The 21,768-nt window shown below is 46.8% G+C and overlaps 7 protein-coding genes across 7 annotated transcripts in view; 4 read left to right on the top strand and 3 right to left on the bottom strand.

The window, feature by feature from the left end:
* Positions 1-385: 385 nt before the first annotated feature.
* On the bottom strand, positions 386-1,954 carry TbgDal_V280 (invariant surface glycoprotein, putative; the record flags this gene model as incomplete). The annotated part of the gene is made up of 1 exon (XM_011774875.1): positions 386-1,954. One exon carries the CDS (start codon positions 1,952-1,954, stop codon positions 386-388), a length of 1,569 nt encoding a protein of 522 aa, XP_011773177.1.
* A 590-nt stretch (positions 1,955-2,544) lies between these two features.
* TbgDal_V290 (invariant surface glycoprotein, putative) lies at positions 2,545-4,116 on the bottom strand (the record flags this gene model as incomplete). The annotated part of the gene is made up of 1 exon (XM_011774876.1): positions 2,545-4,116. The coding sequence occupies one exon, from the start codon at positions 4,114-4,116 to the stop codon at positions 2,545-2,547; it is 1,572 nt and encodes a 523-aa protein (XP_011773178.1).
* A 590-nt stretch (positions 4,117-4,706) lies between these two features.
* Positions 4,707-6,278, bottom strand: TbgDal_V300 (invariant surface glycoprotein, putative; the record flags this gene model as incomplete). Its single annotated transcript, XM_011774877.1, has 1 exon — positions 4,707-6,278. The coding sequence occupies one exon, from the start codon at positions 6,276-6,278 to the stop codon at positions 4,707-4,709; it is 1,572 nt and encodes a 523-aa protein (XP_011773179.1).
* An 8,929-nt stretch (positions 6,279-15,207) lies between these two features.
* TbgDal_V310 (invariant surface glycoprotein, putative) lies at positions 15,208-16,779 on the top strand (the record flags this gene model as incomplete). Its single annotated transcript, XM_011774878.1, has 1 exon — positions 15,208-16,779. The coding sequence occupies one exon, from the start codon at positions 15,208-15,210 to the stop codon at positions 16,777-16,779; it is 1,572 nt and encodes a 523-aa protein (XP_011773180.1).
* A 590-nt stretch (positions 16,780-17,369) lies between these two features.
* Positions 17,370-18,941, top strand: TbgDal_V320 (invariant surface glycoprotein, putative; the record flags this gene model as incomplete). Its single annotated transcript, XM_011774879.1, has 1 exon — positions 17,370-18,941. The coding sequence occupies one exon, from the start codon at positions 17,370-17,372 to the stop codon at positions 18,939-18,941; it is 1,572 nt and encodes a 523-aa protein (XP_011773181.1).
* A 590-nt stretch (positions 18,942-19,531) lies between these two features.
* Positions 19,532-21,103, top strand: TbgDal_V330 (invariant surface glycoprotein, putative; the record flags this gene model as incomplete). Its single annotated transcript, XM_011774880.1, has 1 exon — positions 19,532-21,103. The coding sequence occupies one exon, from the start codon at positions 19,532-19,534 to the stop codon at positions 21,101-21,103; it is 1,572 nt and encodes a 523-aa protein (XP_011773182.1).
* Positions 21,104-21,763: 660 nt separating this feature from the next.
* TbgDal_V340 (hypothetical protein, unlikely) overlaps positions 21,764-21,768 on the top strand; it is a gene marked incomplete at both ends in the record, with an annotated part of 369 nt that continues 364 nt past the window's right edge. Inside the window, one exon of the mRNA XM_011774881.1 lies at positions 21,764-21,768. This exon is cut by the window's right edge and continues 364 nt beyond it. Coding sequence (XP_011773183.1) covers positions 21,764-21,768 — 5 coding nt within the window.

The following is a 21,768-nucleotide window of genomic DNA, read 5'->3' on the forward strand; positions in this document are numbered from 1 at the left end:
TACTGAAGTGGACATGTTTGGCACTTTAAAACTTACTTTCGAAGTTTACACTTTCTTGCAGACAGCATCAGTCCGAGAGCAAAATGATAGTTAAACATCATCACAAAACGTAAATCCAAACTCCCATTGACGAGAGCCTTTAAAATAAATACAAAAATGTTCACCCTGCACGTTACGCCCGAAAGTACCTTATAAAAATAACATTAAGCAAGCATCAACAATTTGAATGGAGCCACAAGGATAATTAATGGCGTATAATATTTCCACGAAACCTTGCGTGGAAACCGTTAAATTGCATCAAGCACCTAATTTCAATTCCAGTTCCAAAATCATACACACAAATGCCTATATCTGTTCCTTCGTGTTCGGGCACCTGTGATAGTGTTTAAATATCACTGTCGAAACCTGCTGCGGTCTTCGTATTTTTGCTTTTAGCATTAGCTTCCCCTATACTTATATCATCCTTCACCTCAGCCTTCCTACGGCCCCTAATAACAAAGAACACAAGCAACCCAAGCAACAGCAAAAGCAAAGGAATTAAAAATATTAACACTTTCGTTGTCCCAATCCAGCCACTCTTGGCCTCGCTGCCCTCATCATCATGGTCAGCATTTACGTCGTCCTCTTCACCACTTTCTTTCGACTCCTCTTTCAATTCCTCCGCCAATTTTTCTACATCCTTCTTCAGTTTCTCTTCAGATTCCTCGGCGCCCTCCTTGTCCCACCGCGCAACTTCTGCATCTTCGGTGGCTTTGATGCGCTCCTCCTCCGCTTCCTCAAATGCCTTTCTCGAATCTTTTGCCTGCTTTTCTGCAGCCTTTTCAGTTGCCTCAGCTTTCTCAACAGCCTCCAGCAACATCTTTTTCTTTTCTTCACTCACCGGCTGACCCGCCTCCTTTGCCTTCTCAGCCTTCTCAGCTTCCAAGCGCCTGGCCTCCGCCTGTTCCTCAGCAGCCACTCGTCTCGCCTCAGCCTCCTCCAAAGCCTTTCTCGCTTCCTCAGCAGCCTTCTCAGCAGCCTGGCGTTTCGCCTCCTCCTCCGCCGCCCGCGCCTCTGCTGCTTTTTTCCATTCCAGATACTGTGCAAGAGACTCCCTTCCAATCTGTTGAAATCTCTGAGCATAGTGAGTCACCCCCAAGGAATTGCGGACTAGAGTTTCAAGTTTGAGTATCGCATACCTTGCTGCATCGTAGTCCCACCGCCAACTTTCAAGCAGCGTGCATGGTTTATCGGAGGAGGACGCACTTCTTGACGAATGGCCGCTGCTGCACTCAACAGCATCCCTTGCATCAGCCTTGGGCTTTGCTCGATTCCATGCCTCGACTGCCCCCTCCATGTTGGAGAAGGTCACATCAGTTTTTGCAGCCGGAATAGACTTGTACTCGCAATATATAGCGTATGCGCGAGCGTCATCATGTCCAAAATTTCGATGATAGTCATGTTTATACGCACTGGGATCGCAGTTTGCGTTAGCCATATGGTCAAACGAATCACGGATTGCTTCCTTGTTTATACAGTGCCATTTTAGCAACTCCTTGAGAACTTTGCTCGAGTTCGCTGCAGCCCTCTTCGCCTTCTCCCATGTCTCCTCAACGCTCCTTTTCGTTCGGTTCGCTACACGTTGGACACCACGCATCTGATCCAACATCTTTTGTCCCAGCGCCGCCTTCATATCACCATGCTCTGACACTTTCTGAAAAATTTCTCTCGCGACCTTCAAATATTTCCAGGATTGCCTCTCTAGAAAGTCTGCTCTATCAGCAACACCGTCAAGCAACTTTTTCATGGTACACAGTGTCAACACAGCTTCACCATCAAGTTTCCGCCCATTCATTGTTACATACTGCTTATATGCGACAGGTAAGTTGCTTGCCTTGGACACATCGAGCGCACATATGCCGCAGAGGAGAAATACTGTTGCAGTAGTGCGTAATGTAACAGGCATCGTTGACATCCGTTAAAACTTATCTGTCACCCTCCTCTGATCACCACTTCCTCAGCTTGTCAGTCTCAACCTCACGTTACCTTGGCCGTAGAAATATGCAATCAACTACAGTCAAATATCCAAGAGAAAATAAGAAAGGTAAGGGAATCGATAGAAGCGACCAAAGAGTAAAAATATGCGCAATTGAGCAAAGGAAAGAATATGCGTATCCAATAGCGGATTTGTTGCAGTTCACCCGAACATGGACAACCTCCACGGCAGTCTTTCATTACACCCTTCATAGTAGCGCAAGGAATGTATGAATACCCTTAACACATGAAATAAGCAATACGTATGAAAAAAGGCATCAGCACTGGTATCCGCAGCTACCAATGCGGCCCTACCTCAAACCAGTAGTATGTGGGAAAAGGGTAATAACCTTGAGATAAGCTGCAAGGAACTGGTCAGACCGAAACATTACAAGCAACGGTATAAAAAGCAAGAAACGACAACATATAAAAAGCACCCTTATATCACTTATAGCAACCGATTCCAATTCCAAAATCATACACACAAATGCCTATACCTGTTCCTTCGTGTTCGGGCACCTGTGATAGTGTTTAAATATCACTGTCAAGACCTGCTGCGGTCTTCGTATTTTTGCTTTTAGCACCACCTTCCTCTATGTTTATATCATCCTTCACCTCAGCCTTCCTACGGCCCCTAATAACAAAGAACACAAGCAACCCAAGCAACAGCAAAAGCAAAGGAATTAAAAATATTAACACTTTCGTTGTCCCAATCCAGCCACTCTTGGCCTCGCTGCCCCCATCGTCATGGTCAGCATTTACGTCGTCCTCTTCACCACTTTCTTTCGACTCCTCTTTCAATTCCTCCGCCAATTTTTCTACATCCTTCTTCAGTTTCTCTTCAGATTCCTCGGCGTCCTTCTTTTCCTCTTTTGCAGCCTCTGCATCTTCGGTGGCTTTGATGCGCTCCTCCTCCGCTTCCTCAAATGCCTTTCTCGAATCTTTTGCCTGCTTTTCTGCAGCCTTTTCAGTTGCCTCAGCTTCCTCAACAGCCTCCAGCAACATCTTTTTCTTTTCTTCACTCACCGGCTGACCCGCCTCCTTTGCCTTCTCAGCCTTCTCAGCTTCCAAGCGCCTGGCCTCCGCCTGTTCCTCAGCAGCCACTCGTCTCGCCTCAGCCTCCTCCAAAGCCTTTCTCGCTTCCTCAGCAGCCTTCTCAGCAGCCTGGCGTTTCGCCTCCTCCTCCGCCGCCCGCGCCTCTGCTGCTTTCCTTCTCTCCTCATGCTGTGCAAGAGACTCTTTGTAACCCTCTAGCACTTTCTTAGAGTAGTGAAAAACCCTTAGAGCTAGGGTCGCATCCTTCTCGACCTTCGATATTAAATGTGCCGTTACTCTGTAGTTCCAAAGCCAGTTCTCCAGCACTGTGCATGGTCGTCCAGCGGGAGCTGCTTGGTGAGCGGGTGCGCCTGCTCCACATATCATAACACGAGCGGAGTACGGTTTGGGTTTTACCTGGTTCCATATTTCGAGTGCCCTCTCCATGTTGGAGAACGTCGTTTGTGTAATGACACTGTCCACTACTTTGTAGTTGCATAAAATGCTGTATTTATGGGGATCAAGCCTCGAATGTTCATAGTAGTAGTCTCGCTTGTACGCGTTGGGTAAGCAGTTCTCATTTCGACCGTAGCCAGGAAGGACGTCATGACTCGCCGTCCTGTCAACACAATGCCACGTCAGCACTTGGTCGAGAGCTGCGCTTGCATTTGCCGCCGCTGCCTTAGCCCGCTCTCCTGTGCCCCCCATGTACTTGATTATGCCATTGCCCAGCGATTTCATGTACTGTATTTCCCGAAGCTTATTTGAAGGGAATGATAACTCCATTCCCTTGTCATCCGATATTTTACGAAAATTCGCATTCGCATTGTTGACATACATATACGCCTGCTGTTCAAACATGTCAACCCTGGAGTTCACGCCGTCAAGCATCTTCTTCATTTCGCACAGTGCCGTAGCCCCTTGTCCATCAAGTTGCCGAGCACCTGCTGTTACATATTGTTTTTGCGCAACAGAGAGCTCCTCCGCCCAAGTCACATCGAGCGCACATATGCCGCAGAGGAGAAATACTGTTGCAGTAGTCCGTAATGTAACAGGCATCGTTGACATCCGTTAAAACTTATCTGTCACCCTCCTCTGATCACCACTTCCTCAGCTTGTCAGTCTCAACCTCACGTTACCTTGGCCGTAGAAATATGCAATCAACTACAGTCAAATATCCAAGAGAAAATAAGAAAGGTAAGGGAATCGATAGAAGCGACCAAAGGGTAAAAATATGCGCAATTGAGAAAAGGAAATAATATGCGTATCCAATAGCGGATTTGTTGCAGTTCACCCGAACATGGACAACCTCCACGGCAGTCTTTCATTACACCCTTCATAGTAGCGCAAGGAATGTATGAATACCCTTAACACATGAAATAAGCAATACGTATGAAAAAAGGCATCAGCACTGGTATCCGCAGCTACCAATGCGGCCCTACCTCAAACCGGTAGTATGTGGGAAAAGGGTAATAACCTTGAGATAAGCTGCAAGGAACTGGTCAGACCGAAACATTACAAGCAACGGTATAAAAAGCAAGAAACGACAACATATAAAAAGCACCCTTATATCACTTATAGCAACCGATTTCAATTCCAAAATCATACACACAAATGCCTATACCTGTACCTTCGTGTTCGGGCACCTGTGATAGTGTTTAAATATCACTGTCAAGACCTGCTGCGGTCTTCGTATTTTTGCTTTTAGCACCACCTTCCTCTATGTTTATATCATCCTTCACCTCAGCCTTCCTACGGCCCCTAATAACAAAGAACACAAGCAACCCAAGCAACAGCAAAAGCAAAGGAATTAAAAATATTAACACTTTCGTTGTCCCAATCCAGCCACTCTTGGCCTCGCTGCCCTCATCATCATGGTCAGCATTTACGTCGTCCTCTTCACCACTTTCTTTCGACTCCTCTTTCAATTCCTCCGCCAATTTTTCTACATCCTTCTTCAGTTTCTCTTCAGATTCCTCGGCGTCCTTCTTTTCCTCTTTTGCAGCCTCTGCATCTTCGGTGGCTTTGATGCGCTCCTCCTCCGCTTCCTCAAATGCCTTTCTCGAATCTTTTGCCTGCTTTTCTGCAGCCTTTTCAGTTGCCTCAGCTTCCTCAACAGCCTCCAGCAACATCTTTTTCTTTTCTTCACTCACCGGCTGACCCGCCTCCTTTGCCTTCTCAGCCTTCTCAGCTTCCAAGCGCCTGGCCTCCGCCTGTTCCTCAGCAGCCACTCGTCTCGCCTCAGCCTCCTCCAAAGCCTTTCTCGCTTCCTCAGCAGCCTTCTCAGCAGCCTGGCGTTTCGCCTCCTCCTCCGCCGCCCGCGCCTCTGCTGCTTTCCTTCTCTCCTCATGCTGTGCAAGAGACTCTTTGTCACCCTCTAGCACTTTCTCAGAGTAGCGCATAACCCTTAGAGCTAGGGTCGCATCCTTCTCGAGCTTTGCTATCAAATGTGCCGTTACTCTGTAGTTCCAAAGCCAGTTCTCCAGCACTGTGCATGGTCGTCCAGCGGGAGCTGCTTGGTGAGCGGGTGCGCCTGCTCCACATATCATAACACGCATATGGTACGGCTTGGGTTTTACCTGGTTCCATATTTCGAGTGCCCTCTCCATGTTGGAGAACGTCGTTTGAGTAGTGGTGCTACTGACCACTTTGTAGTTGCATAAAATGCTGTATTTATGGGGATCAAGCCTCGAATGTTCATAGTAGTAGTCTCGCTTATACGCGTTAGGTTCACAATTTGCATTTGGAGTAGAACTGTATGAGGACTCGTGACTCTCCGTCCTGTCAACACAATGCCATTTTAGCACCTCATCGAGAGCTGCGCTTGCATTTGCCGCCGCTGCCTTAGCCCGCTTTCCTGTTTCCCCCATGTACTTGATTATGCTATTGCCCAGCGATTTCATGTACTGCATTTCCTGTAGCCTGCTCGCGGAGAGCGATGCTGCCATTACCTTGTCATCCGATATTTTACGAAAATTCGCATTCGCATTGTTGACGAACGTAAGGATTTGTTGTTCAAATGTGTCAACCCTGGAGTTCACGCCGTCAAGCAACTTTTTCATGGTACACAGTGTCGTAGCCCCTTGTCCAACAAGTTGCCGCCCATGTGCTGTTACATACTGTTTTTGCGCAACAGAGAGCTCCTCCGCCCAAGTCACATCGAGCGCACATATGCCGCAGAGGAGAAATACTGTTGCAGTAGTGCGTAATGTAACAGGCATCGTTGACATCCGTTAAAACTTATCTGTCACCCTCCTCTGATCACCACTTCCTCAGCTTGTCAGTCTCAACCTCACGTTACCTTGGCCGTAGAAATATGCAATCAACTACAGTCAAATATCCAAGAGAAAATAAGAAAGGTAAGGGAATCGATAGAAGCGACCAAAGAGTAAAAATATGCGCAATTGAGCAAAGGAAAGAATATGCGTATCCAATAGCGGATTTGTTGCAGTTCACCCGAACATGGACAACCTCCACGGCAGTCTTTCATTACACCCTTCATAGTAGCGCAAGGAATGTATGAATACCCTTGGTTTGTCGAGGAAATATTTATCGTGTGGGTGATAGTAAAAAAAATAAATTTGGGTGTGAAGACATACGTTGTTTAGTTACGGATATATGTTAGTTATTTTGAAGTTGAGATGACTGAGGTGGAAGTGCATATGCTTCACACTAACTTCTTGTTGTATATCCGCAGTTGTAATTTCTGGTCACAATGGTTGTTTCCGGTAAATGTTTCATGGAGTCCTTATTGCTTGTTAGTGCAGGATTACCACGCGGTGTGCGACCGTCAGGGCGATGCTCTTATGGATTGTTGTTGGTGCTTGCGTTCAGTGGCCTGTGGACGATAACGGTGCGTACTGTTGGCGCTTTGGTTGCTACATCACTTACTGGTGGAGCCCAGCTGTTGGAGCCACTATCGTGGGCGGATGGCTGCGCAGTTCCTCATGACAACAGGCAAATCACTGAAAAAAAATCAGTTTTGCGTTTAGAAGACGAAATACCTTGATTTTTTGCGCTAGTAGACCACGAGCTATTAGAGATCAAGCGATTTGTTCTCACGCGTCGGTTATGAAATCGTTCCTTTGACATCGCAACAGTCACTGCCACAACGAATTGCACGACCACAGATATGCAGCAGGAGAATATAAGTCGGTAGCCCACGAGAAGGGGACTGATCTCAGCAGTGGGGAGGGCAAAATATAAAAAAGAACATGCGTGACGAATAATCACAACTGCATTATTGGCTGAACGCACGGAAAGAACATCTAGCCCGCACCTGCCCTATATTCCTCACTTTATATACTTGTAAGAACTCCTCAGGTTGAGATAGCGAGCAGCGAAAGCAACTGTAACGCCAACCAATACATCAAATACTTGTGTGCAGGGAAGCAGACGCGTGAGAAGGTTACCTGCCTTTATATGTATTTACCTCGATTCCAGTGGACAAATGCGCGATGTCTGTCACATTTTCCCCCTTTTCGTTGCTTTATACGGCTTCCTTTTTTTTTAATTCTGACCATGTGCCTTTAGTTTTGCGAATTCGTCTGGGTGAAACGTGGCGCAACCAGCCAATAAAACTCCATATGGGCACGTGGCGTGGATGAGGGAGCCCACCATGACGAAGACGACCCCTGTAATTTTTTTGTTGAAAAGACAAAAGGTAGATAAATGATATGTGCACGATACCTGCTTTGCGGGTGCTCTTTTCACTTCACACCAAAAAACCATATCAAATTCCCTCGCGGATACATGATTAAAAAAAAATTAGCGCAACAATATTAGCGTCAATACAACAGATTATTTGTTATTAAACACAGTCTGGAACTTCAGACAGTAACAGATATGTGAAGTCAGCAAAAAGAAAAACTCTCTTGTATGCTGGGGTTGGGAGTCAGATATGCCCGTAATACATGATCTGTACGAGCTAACTAACGCAGTTTGAGGCGTATTCATCCTCACTTCTATTGCGTCCTCCACCACTGCTTACAAGTGTAAGAACGCCGTGAACAGGTAACTGTACCATCTCTTTTTACGAGTCACGGCGGCTCCTACATCCGCGACAACTAAAGGCACGCCTCCACACGTCCTCTTCATCTCGCTCCCACCCTTTTCGGTTGTGTAACTGCGTTTCATTTTGAAAGTTTTTCTAACCCCCCAATCTTTTCCAGTTGGTAACACCACACTTAACATCGCCAGCGTCAGGGTCTTCTGTACTCTCTCTCAATTTCCCCATCCCCACTGCAACTTAGTAGGCATGGGAGATGTATCCCACTGTATTCAAAATCACTGTGGACGTCTTTCTCCCCCTTCAAAATAGTAATGATAATAATAATAATAAAAACCAACTTCCATCCCCATCTGTGTGTTAAGGAATTCCCTCAACATTCATACTTTCCGGAATTGCTGAGAAACGTTATCGTCCCACGACAATCAGCATACGTCACTCCCGAACTCGCACCTTCCCTTACCTTTTTTCTTGGCTTATTTTGTCCAGCCGTTAGTTGCGTGACGAATTGTTGATATTCTTTTTGCAAGTAACAGCCTGCCCCACGATCCAGACAGGTGACGTGAGGAGGTCATGATGTTGCAGAGGTTTGGAGCTCCAACAACATCAAGACAGCAGCCAGTAGAATGGTTAGCATTACACGAAATTAACGTACAAGAATAGGCAGCAATCCAACCAAGAGGATATGAGTCAATGCGCTTGACAGAATTCCAGAAGCCCTCCCATACAAAAAGGCTTCTGAGCACGTTTCGTTGTTATTATCACTATCATTATAATTATCCCCAATGTTTCAGTATCGTGTGTCCCTTCAACTACACAGAACACGGTGAAGGCAAAGTGAACAGTCCACCCCTTGTTCCTTTGTGATGCGGGATATGAGGCTCACGGCAATGTGCATGTTTACAAAAAAAGCCTCTGGGTACAATACTTTGACAAAATGGGGTGTCACCTCCATACGTAATTCGAGGAATCAATGGCAAAAAAAAGTCAGAGTCAGCTTCCAGCTGACTGTGCCCATTTACAAATTATGTGGAGGGAGAAATGAGCAAACAGTATAGCAAGAAAAAAAAACCCCATTGCATTTCCCCGACGTTAATATATTTTCCTTCCCATGTATGCACCACTCACCGAAACAGCTCACACGCAAAGACACACATTTGTAAAATTAGAAGAAGCATTGAGAAACGCTTTAAAAAACGTGAAACGGGGGCAAATACCATGGGCTACATGGAGGCTGGTGACAATACGTAGCTTTGTATATGAGGGATGCATAAAAACTAGAGGACACAGAAATATTTAATTTATAGCCTCACAAGTACCTCTCCCAACGTATTTCCCCCTATTTAGAGGAATTTTGTTACTGAAAGTGGTGTATGGCGTTCATTTCACTGCCCTTTATTCGTGTCGATACAGAGGCAGAAATACTCAAACATATTGGCAGCAAACTAAGTGCTGGCATATTGGTTCCTTTCCCTTTCCTTGTATACGAGCGTGGAGGTGTCCACGCGCGGCCACAAACCAACATCATGTGTAACTGAAGAATGAACTGCATACAACATACACCCTTCACATATGAGAGAAAAATAATACGCATAACTACGAGCAAATCATTCAGCGTCTCTAGACGCTTGAAACAGAGCCAAGGTTTAAACCCGCAAGTTTATCCCCAGTACTGCTGCTGATTTCCTTGTGTCCCTTTTCCCACCCCGCACTTTAACTTTTACGGAAAGAAGTTCTCTGTAGGAGCGCTACTTTCAACTCTCAGCGAGCATGTCGTCACCCCTGCACCTCACCAGCGCACTGTCAATAGGTAATGCATATATAAATATATATATTTCTCACAACTAATCCGCAGTATTGAAATGGAGCAAAATAAGTTTTTTCTTCGCTGCTCTGCCGCTGTTAGTGGGAGCGACCACCACTACATCTTTTCTCACTCAACAAGAAGAATCAGGCAGAGGGGAAACAACTCCCACAGGCATGTACTTTCCCTCCATGTTCCCCTACATTTCATTTCCCCTCTCCCCCCAAGGGTCTTTCGATCCGAATAGTGTTAAAGTTTTAAAAAATAACATTGGGTAAGCCCCCCTTTTCATCCTCCACTGTGCTCTTTCGATATCCAGATACGCATATATTTTCAACCACCAGTTCCCGAATCCAGCCAAATGGAGGGTCAACTAGTTCAACAAGCAAGGCAGAAATCTGGCATCCTTTCTCCTTTTTTTTTTCATGGTTAGAGGAGTCGTGGCACCAGTAAAGGAGAAAGCGCCCCCTGATACATATATCCGCAGATGTATTAGTTCAGCTCTCTTTGTGGACGTTAAACCCCGCCCAGATTGCCACAGTTGTCAGGGCTAATTCCCCTTACCTGTCTATCACCTGCAGACCTGTATGCCGGGCCGTCCTTGCAACTTGGAGTGGATCCCGTTGAAGGAGGGAAGGGGCTTAACTTAGGAGCGGAGAAAAGGTGTACTTTCAAACACTTCCAAAAAGACCCCAAGGTAAGCAAATGCCCGAGTCATGACACAAGTGTTTCGATGAGAGGAGCAGATAGGTAACGCATTCGCGCATTTGCACACCTACTCATAGAGGTGCGCATGTCGCTACCTGCGTCACCGGCGTCCCTCCCCCCCGTGGCTTCATTCTTCTTTTGGCTTTTTACAAATTAACAAGCGCGTGCGCGTCGGTGCCGCGGGCTCCTTGGGGCAGAATTTGTTTCAGACTTCCCTCTCCTGTAGAGTTCAACCGAAGCCGGTAGAGTTTTATCACCCCTCCCCCCTGGCGTACTGACAAATCAAGAGAAGAAAAAAAAAAGGGCAACCTCCCCCTTCCCTCACTTTCCCCCAAGCCACTCCGTTCCGCCACAGTACATTCTTATCGGTAGGAAGCAAACGACCCCCAGCTTCCTCAGCTTTAACGGACAGTCTAGACACATAGCCCACCGCTCAACCCAGCATGACCTCCCCCAGCCCGCAGTCACACTGCAATCCTTCCCGGAACGGTATTAGCACGACGGCGTAAATCCGCTTGTCGGAGCGTATGAGCTAACAGAGCCGCGGCCCCGACCATGTGGCCCTTAAAAAGGCGGTGCTGGCACATTCCCGTTTCCACTTCTTAAAAATTTATTATCACGCGGCGGGATTCACTGTGTGGCCTGCCTGACTACAGGGGGAGGGGCAGCGGTATGAATAAGTAGTATATATATATATATATATATATATATATGTGTGTGTGTGTGTGCGTGTGTGTGTGTGTGTGTGTGTGTGTGTGTGTGTGTGTGTGTGTGTGTGTGTGTGTGTGTGTGTGTGTGTGTGTGTGTGGCGGCTCTTCGCTGCCGAGATGTCGACTTCAGTGCAGGCGTGCGTGGTGGGGGCTTCTACTCTCATTGAAGGCTGATCGTTTCGGAGTTCTACGCCTTAAAAGGGAGTTGGATTCTTCTTCCGTAATTTTCTTACAGGATGGTGCGGGGCGTATCATTGCTTATCGTGCGTGAAGGGCGGTGGGGACGACGGGGTTCCCTCCAAATCTCTGAGCTTCTGCCGCCTAAGGAGGCCGCGACGATGGCCGTTGCTTGGGACACGATTTCATTTTTTTTTAAACTTTCGTTGATTACCGCCGGTAAGTTTTTTCTTTCTTCCCCCCCGTCCAAGGGAGTTTGCATCTAACCATTCGGCACGAGTGGTAGGTATTTTCTTCCCTTTCCCAGAGATACTGGCTCTCGACACCGCGGTGAGGTCTCTCGAGGGACTTGGGGGGGGGGGGGGGACCATTTACCATGGAGGTTAACTCATCCGGGGATCTCACTCAGAGCATACGGCAGACTCTAACTTCGTGGCGTGGAGGGTTTACGTATGTGAAGGATTAGCTCTGGTGGTAACCTTAATAGGGACGTGTCTATCTGTTGTGTGCACGGAATGGGAGGCAGACGTTCCCTCTTGTTCTCCTGTCGGCACGGTGAGCTCTGTGAGCTTCGTAAAAAAAAAACAAGAAGCCAAAAACAAACAATAATAGTGGGAGAGTTTATGGTACCGTGCGATTGTTGCGGTTGGCAATCCTTTTGTTAGTGTGAGTGTAACTTGTACGTTACCCTAAAGCTGGATGGAGCTTTCTATTGGTACGTTGAACGGTCTGGCCGCGGTCGCACCGTCAGGGTGATTGATGGACCTATGTTACTTTGGGATTCCGGCAAGTATACCTGTTCGTTTCTATTTCTCCTTTGCTCTTTGGACGCACGCACGCACGTGTGTTTGTGCTACGTGAAATTGTTGTGGGGAAAAAGTATTTTTACTAATTATCTTTCGAGAGAGATTGACCTTCTGTGCGGCTGCATTGGTCGTGCACTGTTGCCTGCTCCATGTTTTATTAGCGGTAGATTTTTTTTTTTGGCTGCAGAGGTTTATGCAAAATGGCAACGAGGCTGTGTCCGGCGCTGGCTGGTGCTGTGATGAAGCCCAGATTAGGTTGCTAACATTTTAAAGGTGGGTAGTCGTGAATTTTGCATCACTCTCTGCTTTATTTGCTTTCCTTCTGTTTCCGTTTTAACTTGCCCAATTTTTGATTGAGGTAGTGGGTTTACAGCTGCGTGACTATTTATTTGGCATGGTCACCGCAACGTATTCACTAGAGAAGCTAATATGAAGTAAAGGAAACAATAAAGTAACGTACACAAGGCACTGCGGAAGGAGTAGATCCTCCTCCTTTCTCGTAAGATTACTTTTTCCCCTGGACCGTCACAGCATTACAATGACTTTACATAGTTTCTTCCTACGGGAAGGAACTAATTGAATCAATTGACCTTTGCGTTTCTGACCTAAAAGGGGGTGAGTTCTGTATGTTAAACACCTTTCCCCCTCCTGGGCTGTCGAACCACATGTTAGTGCTAGCCGCCTTTCATCACCAGGGGGCATAATCGTCTTGACTGCTCGGTATTTCTTGACCCGTAGCAGGTTTGCATAAGGCCCGTATCTTCCTAGTCTGGACTATACACATCAAAGCATTTGTATATGTCGCTCAGCGAGTTGGTTTAGCGGGTCTCTAAGCGCTTATAGGAGGAAGGAAAGACACAATGCTAAGGAAGCGTGCGCTGCGAATCCTATGCAGGTCCCATAAATTTCTACTTGTTGGAGGAAAAAAATTACCATTTGATTTCTTACCACAAACTAACGAAGAGAACACAAATTCATGTATCGACACGTGGGCATGGGGTGCGGTTTCGGCGATGACGTTCGGTGATGTGCGGTTGTTTCTCCCACATGGCTTTTGCTATACAGAGTGGTTGCGTAGCAGACGGTCATAAGAACCATCATGTGATGGTTTTGCCTTTAGTTTCGTGCGTCGGGAGGCGGGACATGTGATGTGTTCTGCAGGGTCGCATGTATTTGTTCACTACTGTTGAATGTTTTTGCTCGCTCAAAAGCATAGACACTACTTTCTGGCGGTGAATTTGGATGCTTTCTTGTTGGATAGCGAACATCCCCCAGCAGCAATATACGTTAGTAAAAAGGGAATAGCTTGTTCAGCATATCGTTGACACATTGTTGTAAACCTGTCTGAATCTTTATACACATTCAAGTGCGCATGAAGCAATGGATCGATTTTGATTTCCTCCCCCTTTCCCCGTCAGCAGCACATAAAAAAACTTTTAGCTGATTCAAACAGAGACGCGATACTTACTAGTTCCTCGGTTATTTGCTAAACATTCGTTTTGCACTTCAACGTTGCTGAAGCTGAGGTATACGGGAGGTTGTGAGACAGCAGTGAAGGAGCCCATTATTTTCGTTGAATTCCGTACAGCAAACGTCTTGCCTTTGGCGTGGTAAGATACTTAGTCGACGGCTCGGTTTGATTAAAATTACTGGGAGGTAAACAACACTTTACTGCTTATGTTTGGATGCCTTCCGCATTGGGGGATTCACTGCGGCCTGCCCCTTCGGGCTGTTGACACCGATATATTATTATCATTAGCTTTTATGATTGTGGCGTTGAGTCACCGCTGTTTTGTTTTTGTTTCCCATTATTTACCTTCTAAAAAAGGTTCCGCAAAGATATTCCTACTGTTTTTCGTTTAGGTGCGTAAATGGCGACCACGTTGATTACCATTGATTCGCTTTCATTCTTATTTTGCCATATATGCACGTATGTTTTCGTAGCACGACGTTTGCCATAATTTTCAGAGAATATAATTCGAAGAAAAAAAATTATCTTGTGGGGAGGGTATGCCATAGCAAGCTGTACTGAGAAATCAAGAAACCTTTTCGAAAAAAAATTCAACCGCTCAGTGTGGTGGTTATGCAAAACTGGTTAGGTCACAGAGGTGGGTAACGTAAAATTGCCGCGGCCCCGTCCGCTAGGGAAAACTCGTTTCCGTGATCGGTACACGGAAACAGCAAAGTGTCTCACTGAGGTGGAAGCATTTTTGGCCGAGTGACCGGTTGTACAAGACTCACGTACTTCCGTGCCTACCGCGCATTGTCAGTGTGTGTGTGTGTGTCTGTGTGTGTGTGATACAGTAAACCGCGAGGGACTCTGTCACTTTGTGTTTCGCCACCCAGCACTGTTGTTGATGCTTCATGGTATGTGCCGCAACCGTTTTTCAAACATCATAGACTTTGCTGCACCCTTGTGGCTGCCACAGTCGTAAAGCGTTCCACCATCTAGCTGTTTCCCCCTTTTATCTATACACCTCTTTGTATTTTTTCTCAGCAGCCATTTCCCGTGCTCCTGCTCTTTTTTATGATTTGACAGGCCTTGTGCTATCTTCTGAAATGGTCACTTTGGCCTTTATTTGTAAAGGCACTTTAGCTCAACGCACTCAACCCCATCACCAAGGGGAGCTGCGGTGGCCGGATGGCTCATAGCATGCCGAGGTTTGCAGCTACTACGAAGGGTGTAATGAAAGACTGCCGTGGAGGTTGTCCATGTTCGGGTGAACTGCAACAAATCCGCTATTGGATACGCATATTCTTTCCTTTGCTCAATTGCGCATATTTTTACTCTTTGGTCGCTTCTATCGATTCCCTTACCTTTCTTATTTTCTCTTGGATATTTGACTGTAGTTGATTGCATATTTCTACGGCCAAGGTAACGTGAGGTTGAGACTGACAAGCTGAGGAAGTGGTGATCAGAGGAGGGTGACAGATAAGTTTTAACGGATGTCAACGATGCCTGTTACATTACGCACTACTGCAACAGTATTTCTCCTCTGCGGCATATGTGCGCTCGATGTGACTTGGGCGGAGGAGCTCTCTGTTGCACAAAAACAATATGTAACAGCAGGTGCTCGGCAACTTGATGGACAAGGGGCTACGGCACTGTGCGAAATGAAGAAGATGCTTGACGGCGTGAACTCCAGGGTTGACATGTTTGAACAGCAGGCGTATATGTATGTCAACAATGCGAATGCGAATTTTCGTAAAATATCGGATGACAAGGGAATGGAGTTATCATTCCCTTCAAATAAGCTTCGGGAAATACAGTACATGAAATCGCTGGGCAATGGCATAATCAAGTACATGGGGGGCACAGGAGAGCGGGCTAAGGCAGCGGCGGCAAATGCAAGCGCAGCTCTCGACCAAGTGCTGACGTGGCATTGTGTTGACAGGACGGCGAGTCATGACGTCCTTCCTGGCTACGGTCGAAATGAGAACTGCTTACCCAACGCGTACAAGCGAGACTACTACTATGAACATTCGAGGCTTGATCCCCATAAATACAGCATTTTATGCAACTACAAAGTAGTGGACAGTGTCATTACACAAACGACGTTCTCCAACATGGAGAGGGCACTCGAAATATGGAACCAGGTAAAACCCAAACCGTACTCCGCTCGTGTTATGATATGTGGAGCAGGCGCACCCGCTCACCAAGCAGCTCCCGCTGGACGACCATGCACAGTGCTGGAGAACTGGCTTTGGAACTACAGAGTAACGGCACATTTAATATCGAAGGTCGAGAAGGATGCGACCCTAGCTCTAAGGGTTTTTCACTACTCTAAGAAAGTGCTAGAGGGTTACAAAGAGTCTCTTGCACAGCATGAGGAGAGAAGGAAAGCAGCAGAGGCGCGGGCGGCGGAGGAGGAGGCGAAACGCCAGGCTGCTGAGAAGGCTGCTGAGGAAGCGAGAAAGGCTTTGGAGGAGGCTGAGGCGAGACGAGTGGCTGCTGAGGAACAGGCGGAGGCCAGGCGCTTGGAAGCTGAGAAGGCTGAGAAGGCAAAGGAGGCGGGTCAGCCGGTGAGTGAAGAAAAGAAAAAGATGTTGCTGGAGGCTGTTGAGGAAGCTGAGGCAACTGAAAAGGCTGCAGAAAAGCAGGCAAAAGATTCGAGAAAGGCATTTGAGGAAGCGGAGGAGGAGCGCATCAAAGCCACCGAAGATGCAGAGGCTGCAAAAGAGGAAAAGAAGGACGCCGAGGAATCTGAAGAGAAACTGAAGAAGGATGTAGAAAAATTGGCGGAGGAATTGAAAGAGGAGTCGAAAGAAAGTGGTGAAGAGGACGACGTAAATGCTGACCATGACGATGGGGGCAGCGAGGCCAAGAGTGGCTGGATTGGGACAACGAAAGTGTTAATATTTTTAATTCCTTTGCTTTTGCTGTTGCTTGGGTTGCTTGTGTTCTTTGTTATTAGGGGCCGTAGGAAGGCTGAGGTGAAGGATGATATAAACATAGAGGAAGGTGGTGCTAAAAGCAAAAATACGAAGACCGCAGCAGGTCTTGACAGTGATATTTAAACACTATCACAGGTGCCCGAACACGAAGGAACAGGTATAGGCATTTGTGTGTATGATTTTGGAATTGGAATCGGTTGCTATAAGTGATATAAGGGTGCTTTTTATATGTTGTCGTTTCTTGCTTTTTATACCGTTGCTTGTAATGTTTCGGTCTGACCAGTTCCTTGCAGCTTATCTCAAGGTTATTACCCTTTTCCCACATACTACTGGTTTGAGGTAGGGCCGCATTGGTAGCTGCGGATACCAGTGCTGATGCCTTTTTTCATACGTATTGCTTATTTCATGTGTTAAGGGTATTCATACATTCCTTGCGCTACTATGAAGGGTGTAATGAAAGACTGCCGTGGAGGTTGTCCATGTTCGGGTGAACTGCAACAAATCCGCTATTGGATACGCATATTCTTTCCTTTGCTCAATTGCGCATATTTTTACTCTTTGGTCGCTTCTATCGATTCCCTTACCTTTCTTATTTTCTCTTGGATATTTGACTGTAGTTGATTGCATATTTCTACGGCCAAGGTAACGTGAGGTTGAGACTGACAAGCTGAGGAAGTGGTGATCAGAGGAGGGTGACAGATAAGTTTTAACGGATGTCAACGATGCCTGTTACATTACGCACTACTGCAACAGTATTTCTCCTCTGCGGCATATGTGCGCTCGATGTGACTTGGGCGGAGGAGCTCTCTGTTGCGCAAAAACAGTATGTAACAGCACATGGGCGGCAACTTGTTGGACAAGGGGCTACGACACTGTGTACCATGAAAAAGTTGCTTGACGGCGTGAACTCCAGGGTTGACACATTTGAACAACAAATCCTTACGTTCGTCAACAATGCGAATGCGAATTTTCGTAAAATATCGGATGACAAGGTAATGGCAGCATCGCTCTCCGCGAGCAGGCTACAGGAAATGCAGTACATGAAATCGCTGGGCAATAGCATAATCAAGTACATGGGGGAAACAGGAAAGCGGGCTAAGGCAGCGGCGGCAAATGCAAGCGCAGCTCTCGATGAGGTGCTAAAATGGCATTGTGTTGACAGGACGGAGAGTCACGAGTCCTCATACAGTTCTACTCCAAATGCAAATTGTGAACCTAACGCGTATAAGCGAGACTACTACTATGAACATTCGAGGCTTGATCCCCATAAATACAGCATTTTATGCAACTACAAAGTGGTCAGTAGCACCACTACTCAAACGACGTTCTCCAACATGGAGAGGGCACTCGAAATATGGAACCAGGTAAAACCCAAGCCGTACCATATGCGTGTTATGATATGTGGAGCAGGCGCACCCGCTCACCAAGCAGCTCCCGCTGGACGACCATGCACAGTGCTGGAGAACTGGCTTTGGAACTACAGAGTAACGGCACATTTGATAGCAAAGCTCGAGAAGGATGCGACCCTAGCTCTAAGGGTTATGCGCTACTCTGAGAAAGTGCTAGAGGGTGACAAAGAGTCTCTTGCACAGCATGAGGAGAGAAGGAAAGCAGCAGAGGCGCGGGCGGCGGAGGAGGAGGCGAAACGCCAGGCTGCTGAGAAGGCTGCTGAGGAAGCGAGAAAGGCTTTGGAGGAGGCTGAGGCGAGACGAGTGGCTGCTGAGGAACAGGCGGAGGCCAGGCGCTTGGAAGCTGAGAAGGCTGAGAAGGCAAAGGAGGCGGGTCAGCCGGTGAGTGAAGAAAAGAAAAAGATGTTGCTGGAGGCTGTTGAGGAAGCTGAGGCAACTGAAAAGGCTGCAGAAAAGCAGGCAAAAGATTCGAGAAAGGCATTTGAGGAAGCGGAGGAGGAGCGCATCAAAGCCACCGAAGATGCAGAGGCTGCAAAAGAGGAAAAGAAGGACGCCGAGGAATCTGAAGAGAAACTGAAGAAGGATGTAGAAAAATTGGCGGAGGAATTGAAAGAGGAGTCGAAAGAAAGTGGTGAAGAGGACGACGTAAATGCTGACCATGACGATGGGGGCAGCGAGGCCAAGAGTGGCTGGATTGGGACAACGAAAGTGTTAATATTTTTAATTCCTTTGCTTTTGCTGTTGCTTGGGTTGCTTGTGTTCTTTGTTATTAGGGGCCGTAGGAAGGCTGAGGTGAAGGATGATATAAACATAGAGGAAGGTGGTGCTAAAAGCAAAAATACGAAGACCGCAGCAGGTCTTGACAGTGATATTTAAACACTATCACAGGTGCCCGAACACGAAGGTACAGGTATAGGCATTTGTGTGTATGATTTTGGAATTGAAATCGGTTGCTATAAGTGATATAAGGGTGCTTTTTATATGTTGTCGTTTCTTGCTTTTTATACCGTTGCTTGTAATGTTTCGGTCTGACCAGTTCCTTGCAGCTTATCTCAAGGTTATTACCCTTTTCCCACATACTACTGGTTTGAGGTAGGGCCGCATTGGTAGCTGCGGATACCAGTGCTGATGCCTTTTTTCATACGTATTGCTTATTTCATGTGTTAAGGGTATTCATACATTCCTTGCGCTACTATGAAGGGTGTAATGAAAGACTGCCGTGGAGGTTGTCCATGTTCGGGTGAACTGCAACAAATCCGCTATTGGATACGCATATTCTTTCCTTTGCTCAATTGCGCATATTTTTACTCTTTGGTCGCTTCTATCGATTCCCTTACCTTTCTTATTTTCTCTTGGATATTTGACTGTAGTTGATTGCATATTTCTACGGCCAAGGTAACGTGAGGTTGAGACTGACAAGCTGAGGAAGTGGTGATCAGAGGAGGGTGACAGATAAGTTTTAACGGATGTCAACGATGCCTGTTACATTACGGACTACTGCAACAGTATTTCTCCTCTGCGGCATATGTGCGCTCGATGTGACTTGGGCGGAGGAGCTCTCTGTTGCGCAAAAACAATATGTAACAGCAGGTGCTCGGCAACTTGATGGACAAGGGGCTACGACACTGTGCGAAATGAAGAAGATGCTTGACGGCGTGAACTCCAGGGTTGACATGTTTGAACAGCAGGCGTATATGTATGTCAACAATGCGAATGCGAATTTTCGTAAAATATCGGATGACAAGGGAATGGAGTTATCATTCCCTTCAAATAAGCTTCGGGAAATACAGTACATGAAATCGCTGGGCAATGGCATAATCAAGTACATGGGGGGCACAGGAGAGCGGGCTAAGGCAGCGGCGGCAAATGCAAGCGCAGCTCTCGACCAAGTGCTGACGTGGCATTGTGTTGACAGGACGGCGAGTCATGACGTCCTTCCTGGCTACGGTCGAAATGAGAACTGCTTACCCAACGCGTACAAGCGAGACTACTACTATGAACATTCGAGGCTTGATCCCCATAAATACAGCATTTTATGCAACTACAAAGTAGTGGACAGTGTCATTACACAAACGACGTTCTCCAACATGGAGAGGGCACTCGAAATATGGAACCAGGTAAAACCCAAACCGTACTCCGCTCGTGTTATGATATGTGGAGCAGGCGCACCCGCTCACCAAGCAGCTCCCGCTGGACGACCATGCACAGTGCTGGAGAACTGGCTTTGGAACTACAGAGTAACGGCACATTTAATATCGAAGGTCGAGAAGGATGCGACCCTAGCTCTAAGGGTTTTTCACTACTCTAAGAAAGTGCTAGAGGGTTACAAAGAGTCTCTTGCACAGCATGAGGAGAGAAGGAAAGCAGCAGAGGCGCGGGCGGCGGAGGAGGAGGCGAAACGCCAGGCTGCTGAGAAGGCTGCTGAGGAAGCGAGAAAGGCTTTGGAGGAGGCTGAGGCGAGACGAGTGGCTGCTGAGGAACAGGCGGAGGCCAGGCGCTTGGAAGCTGAGAAGGCTGAGAAGGCAAAGGAGGCGGGTCAGCCGGTGAGTGAAGAAAAGAAAAAGATGTTGCTGGAGGCTGTTGAGAAAGCTGAGGCAACTGAAAAGGCTGCAGAAAAGCAGGCAAAAGATTCGAGAAAGGCATTTGAGGAAGCGGAGGAGGAGCGCGTCAAAGCCACCGAAGATGCAGAGGCTGCAAAAGAGGAAAAGAAGGACGCCGAGGAATCTGAAGAGAAACTGAAGAAGGATGTAGAAAAATTGGCGGAGGAATTGAAAGAGGAGTCGAAAGAAAGTGGTGAAGAGGACGACGTAAATGCTGACCATGACGATGGGGGCAGCGAGGCCAAGAGTGGCTGGATTGGGACAACGAAAGTGTTAATATTTTTAATTCCTTTGCTTTTGCTGTTGCTTGGGTTGCTTGTGTTCTTTGTTATTAGGGGCCGTAGGAAGGCTGAGGTGAAGGATGATATAAACATAGAGGAAGGTGGTGCTAAAAGCAAAAATACGAAGACCGCAGCAGGTCTTGACAGTGATATTTAAACACTATCACAGGTGCCCGAACACGAAGGTACAGGTATAGGCATTTGTGTGTATGATTTTGGAATTGAAATCGGTTGCTATAAGTGATATAAGGGTGCTTTTTATATGTTGTCGTTTCTTGCTTTTTATACCGTTGCTTGTAATGTTTCGGTCTGACCAGTTCCTTGCAGCTTATCTCAAGGTTATTACCCTTTTCCCACATACTACCGGTTTGAGGTAGGGCCGCATTGGTAGCTGCGGATACCAGTGCTGATGCCTTTTTTCATACGTATTGCTTATTTCATGTGTTAAGGGTATTCATACATTCCTTGCGCTACTATGAAGGGTGTAATGAAAGACTGCCGTGGAGGTTGTCCATGTTCGGGTGAACTGCAACAAATCCGCTATTGGATACGCATATTATTTCCTTTTCTCAATTGCGCATATTTTTACCCTTTGGTCGCTTCTATCGATTCCCTTACCTTTCTTATTTTCTCTTGGATATTTGACTGTAGTTGATTGCATATTTCTACGGCCAAGGTAACGTGAGGTTGAGACTGACAAGCTGAGGAAGTGGTGATCAGAGGAGGGTGACAGATAAGTTTTAACGGATGTCAACGATGCCTGTTACATTACGCACTACTGCAACAGTATTTCTCCTCTGCGGCATATGTGCGCTCGATGTG

This window comes from Trypanosoma brucei, chromosome 5, assembly GCF_000210295.1.
Source record: "Trypanosoma brucei gambiense DAL972 chromosome 5, complete sequence".
Taxonomy (NCBI): Eukaryota; Euglenozoa; class Kinetoplastea; order Trypanosomatida; family Trypanosomatidae; genus Trypanosoma; species Trypanosoma brucei.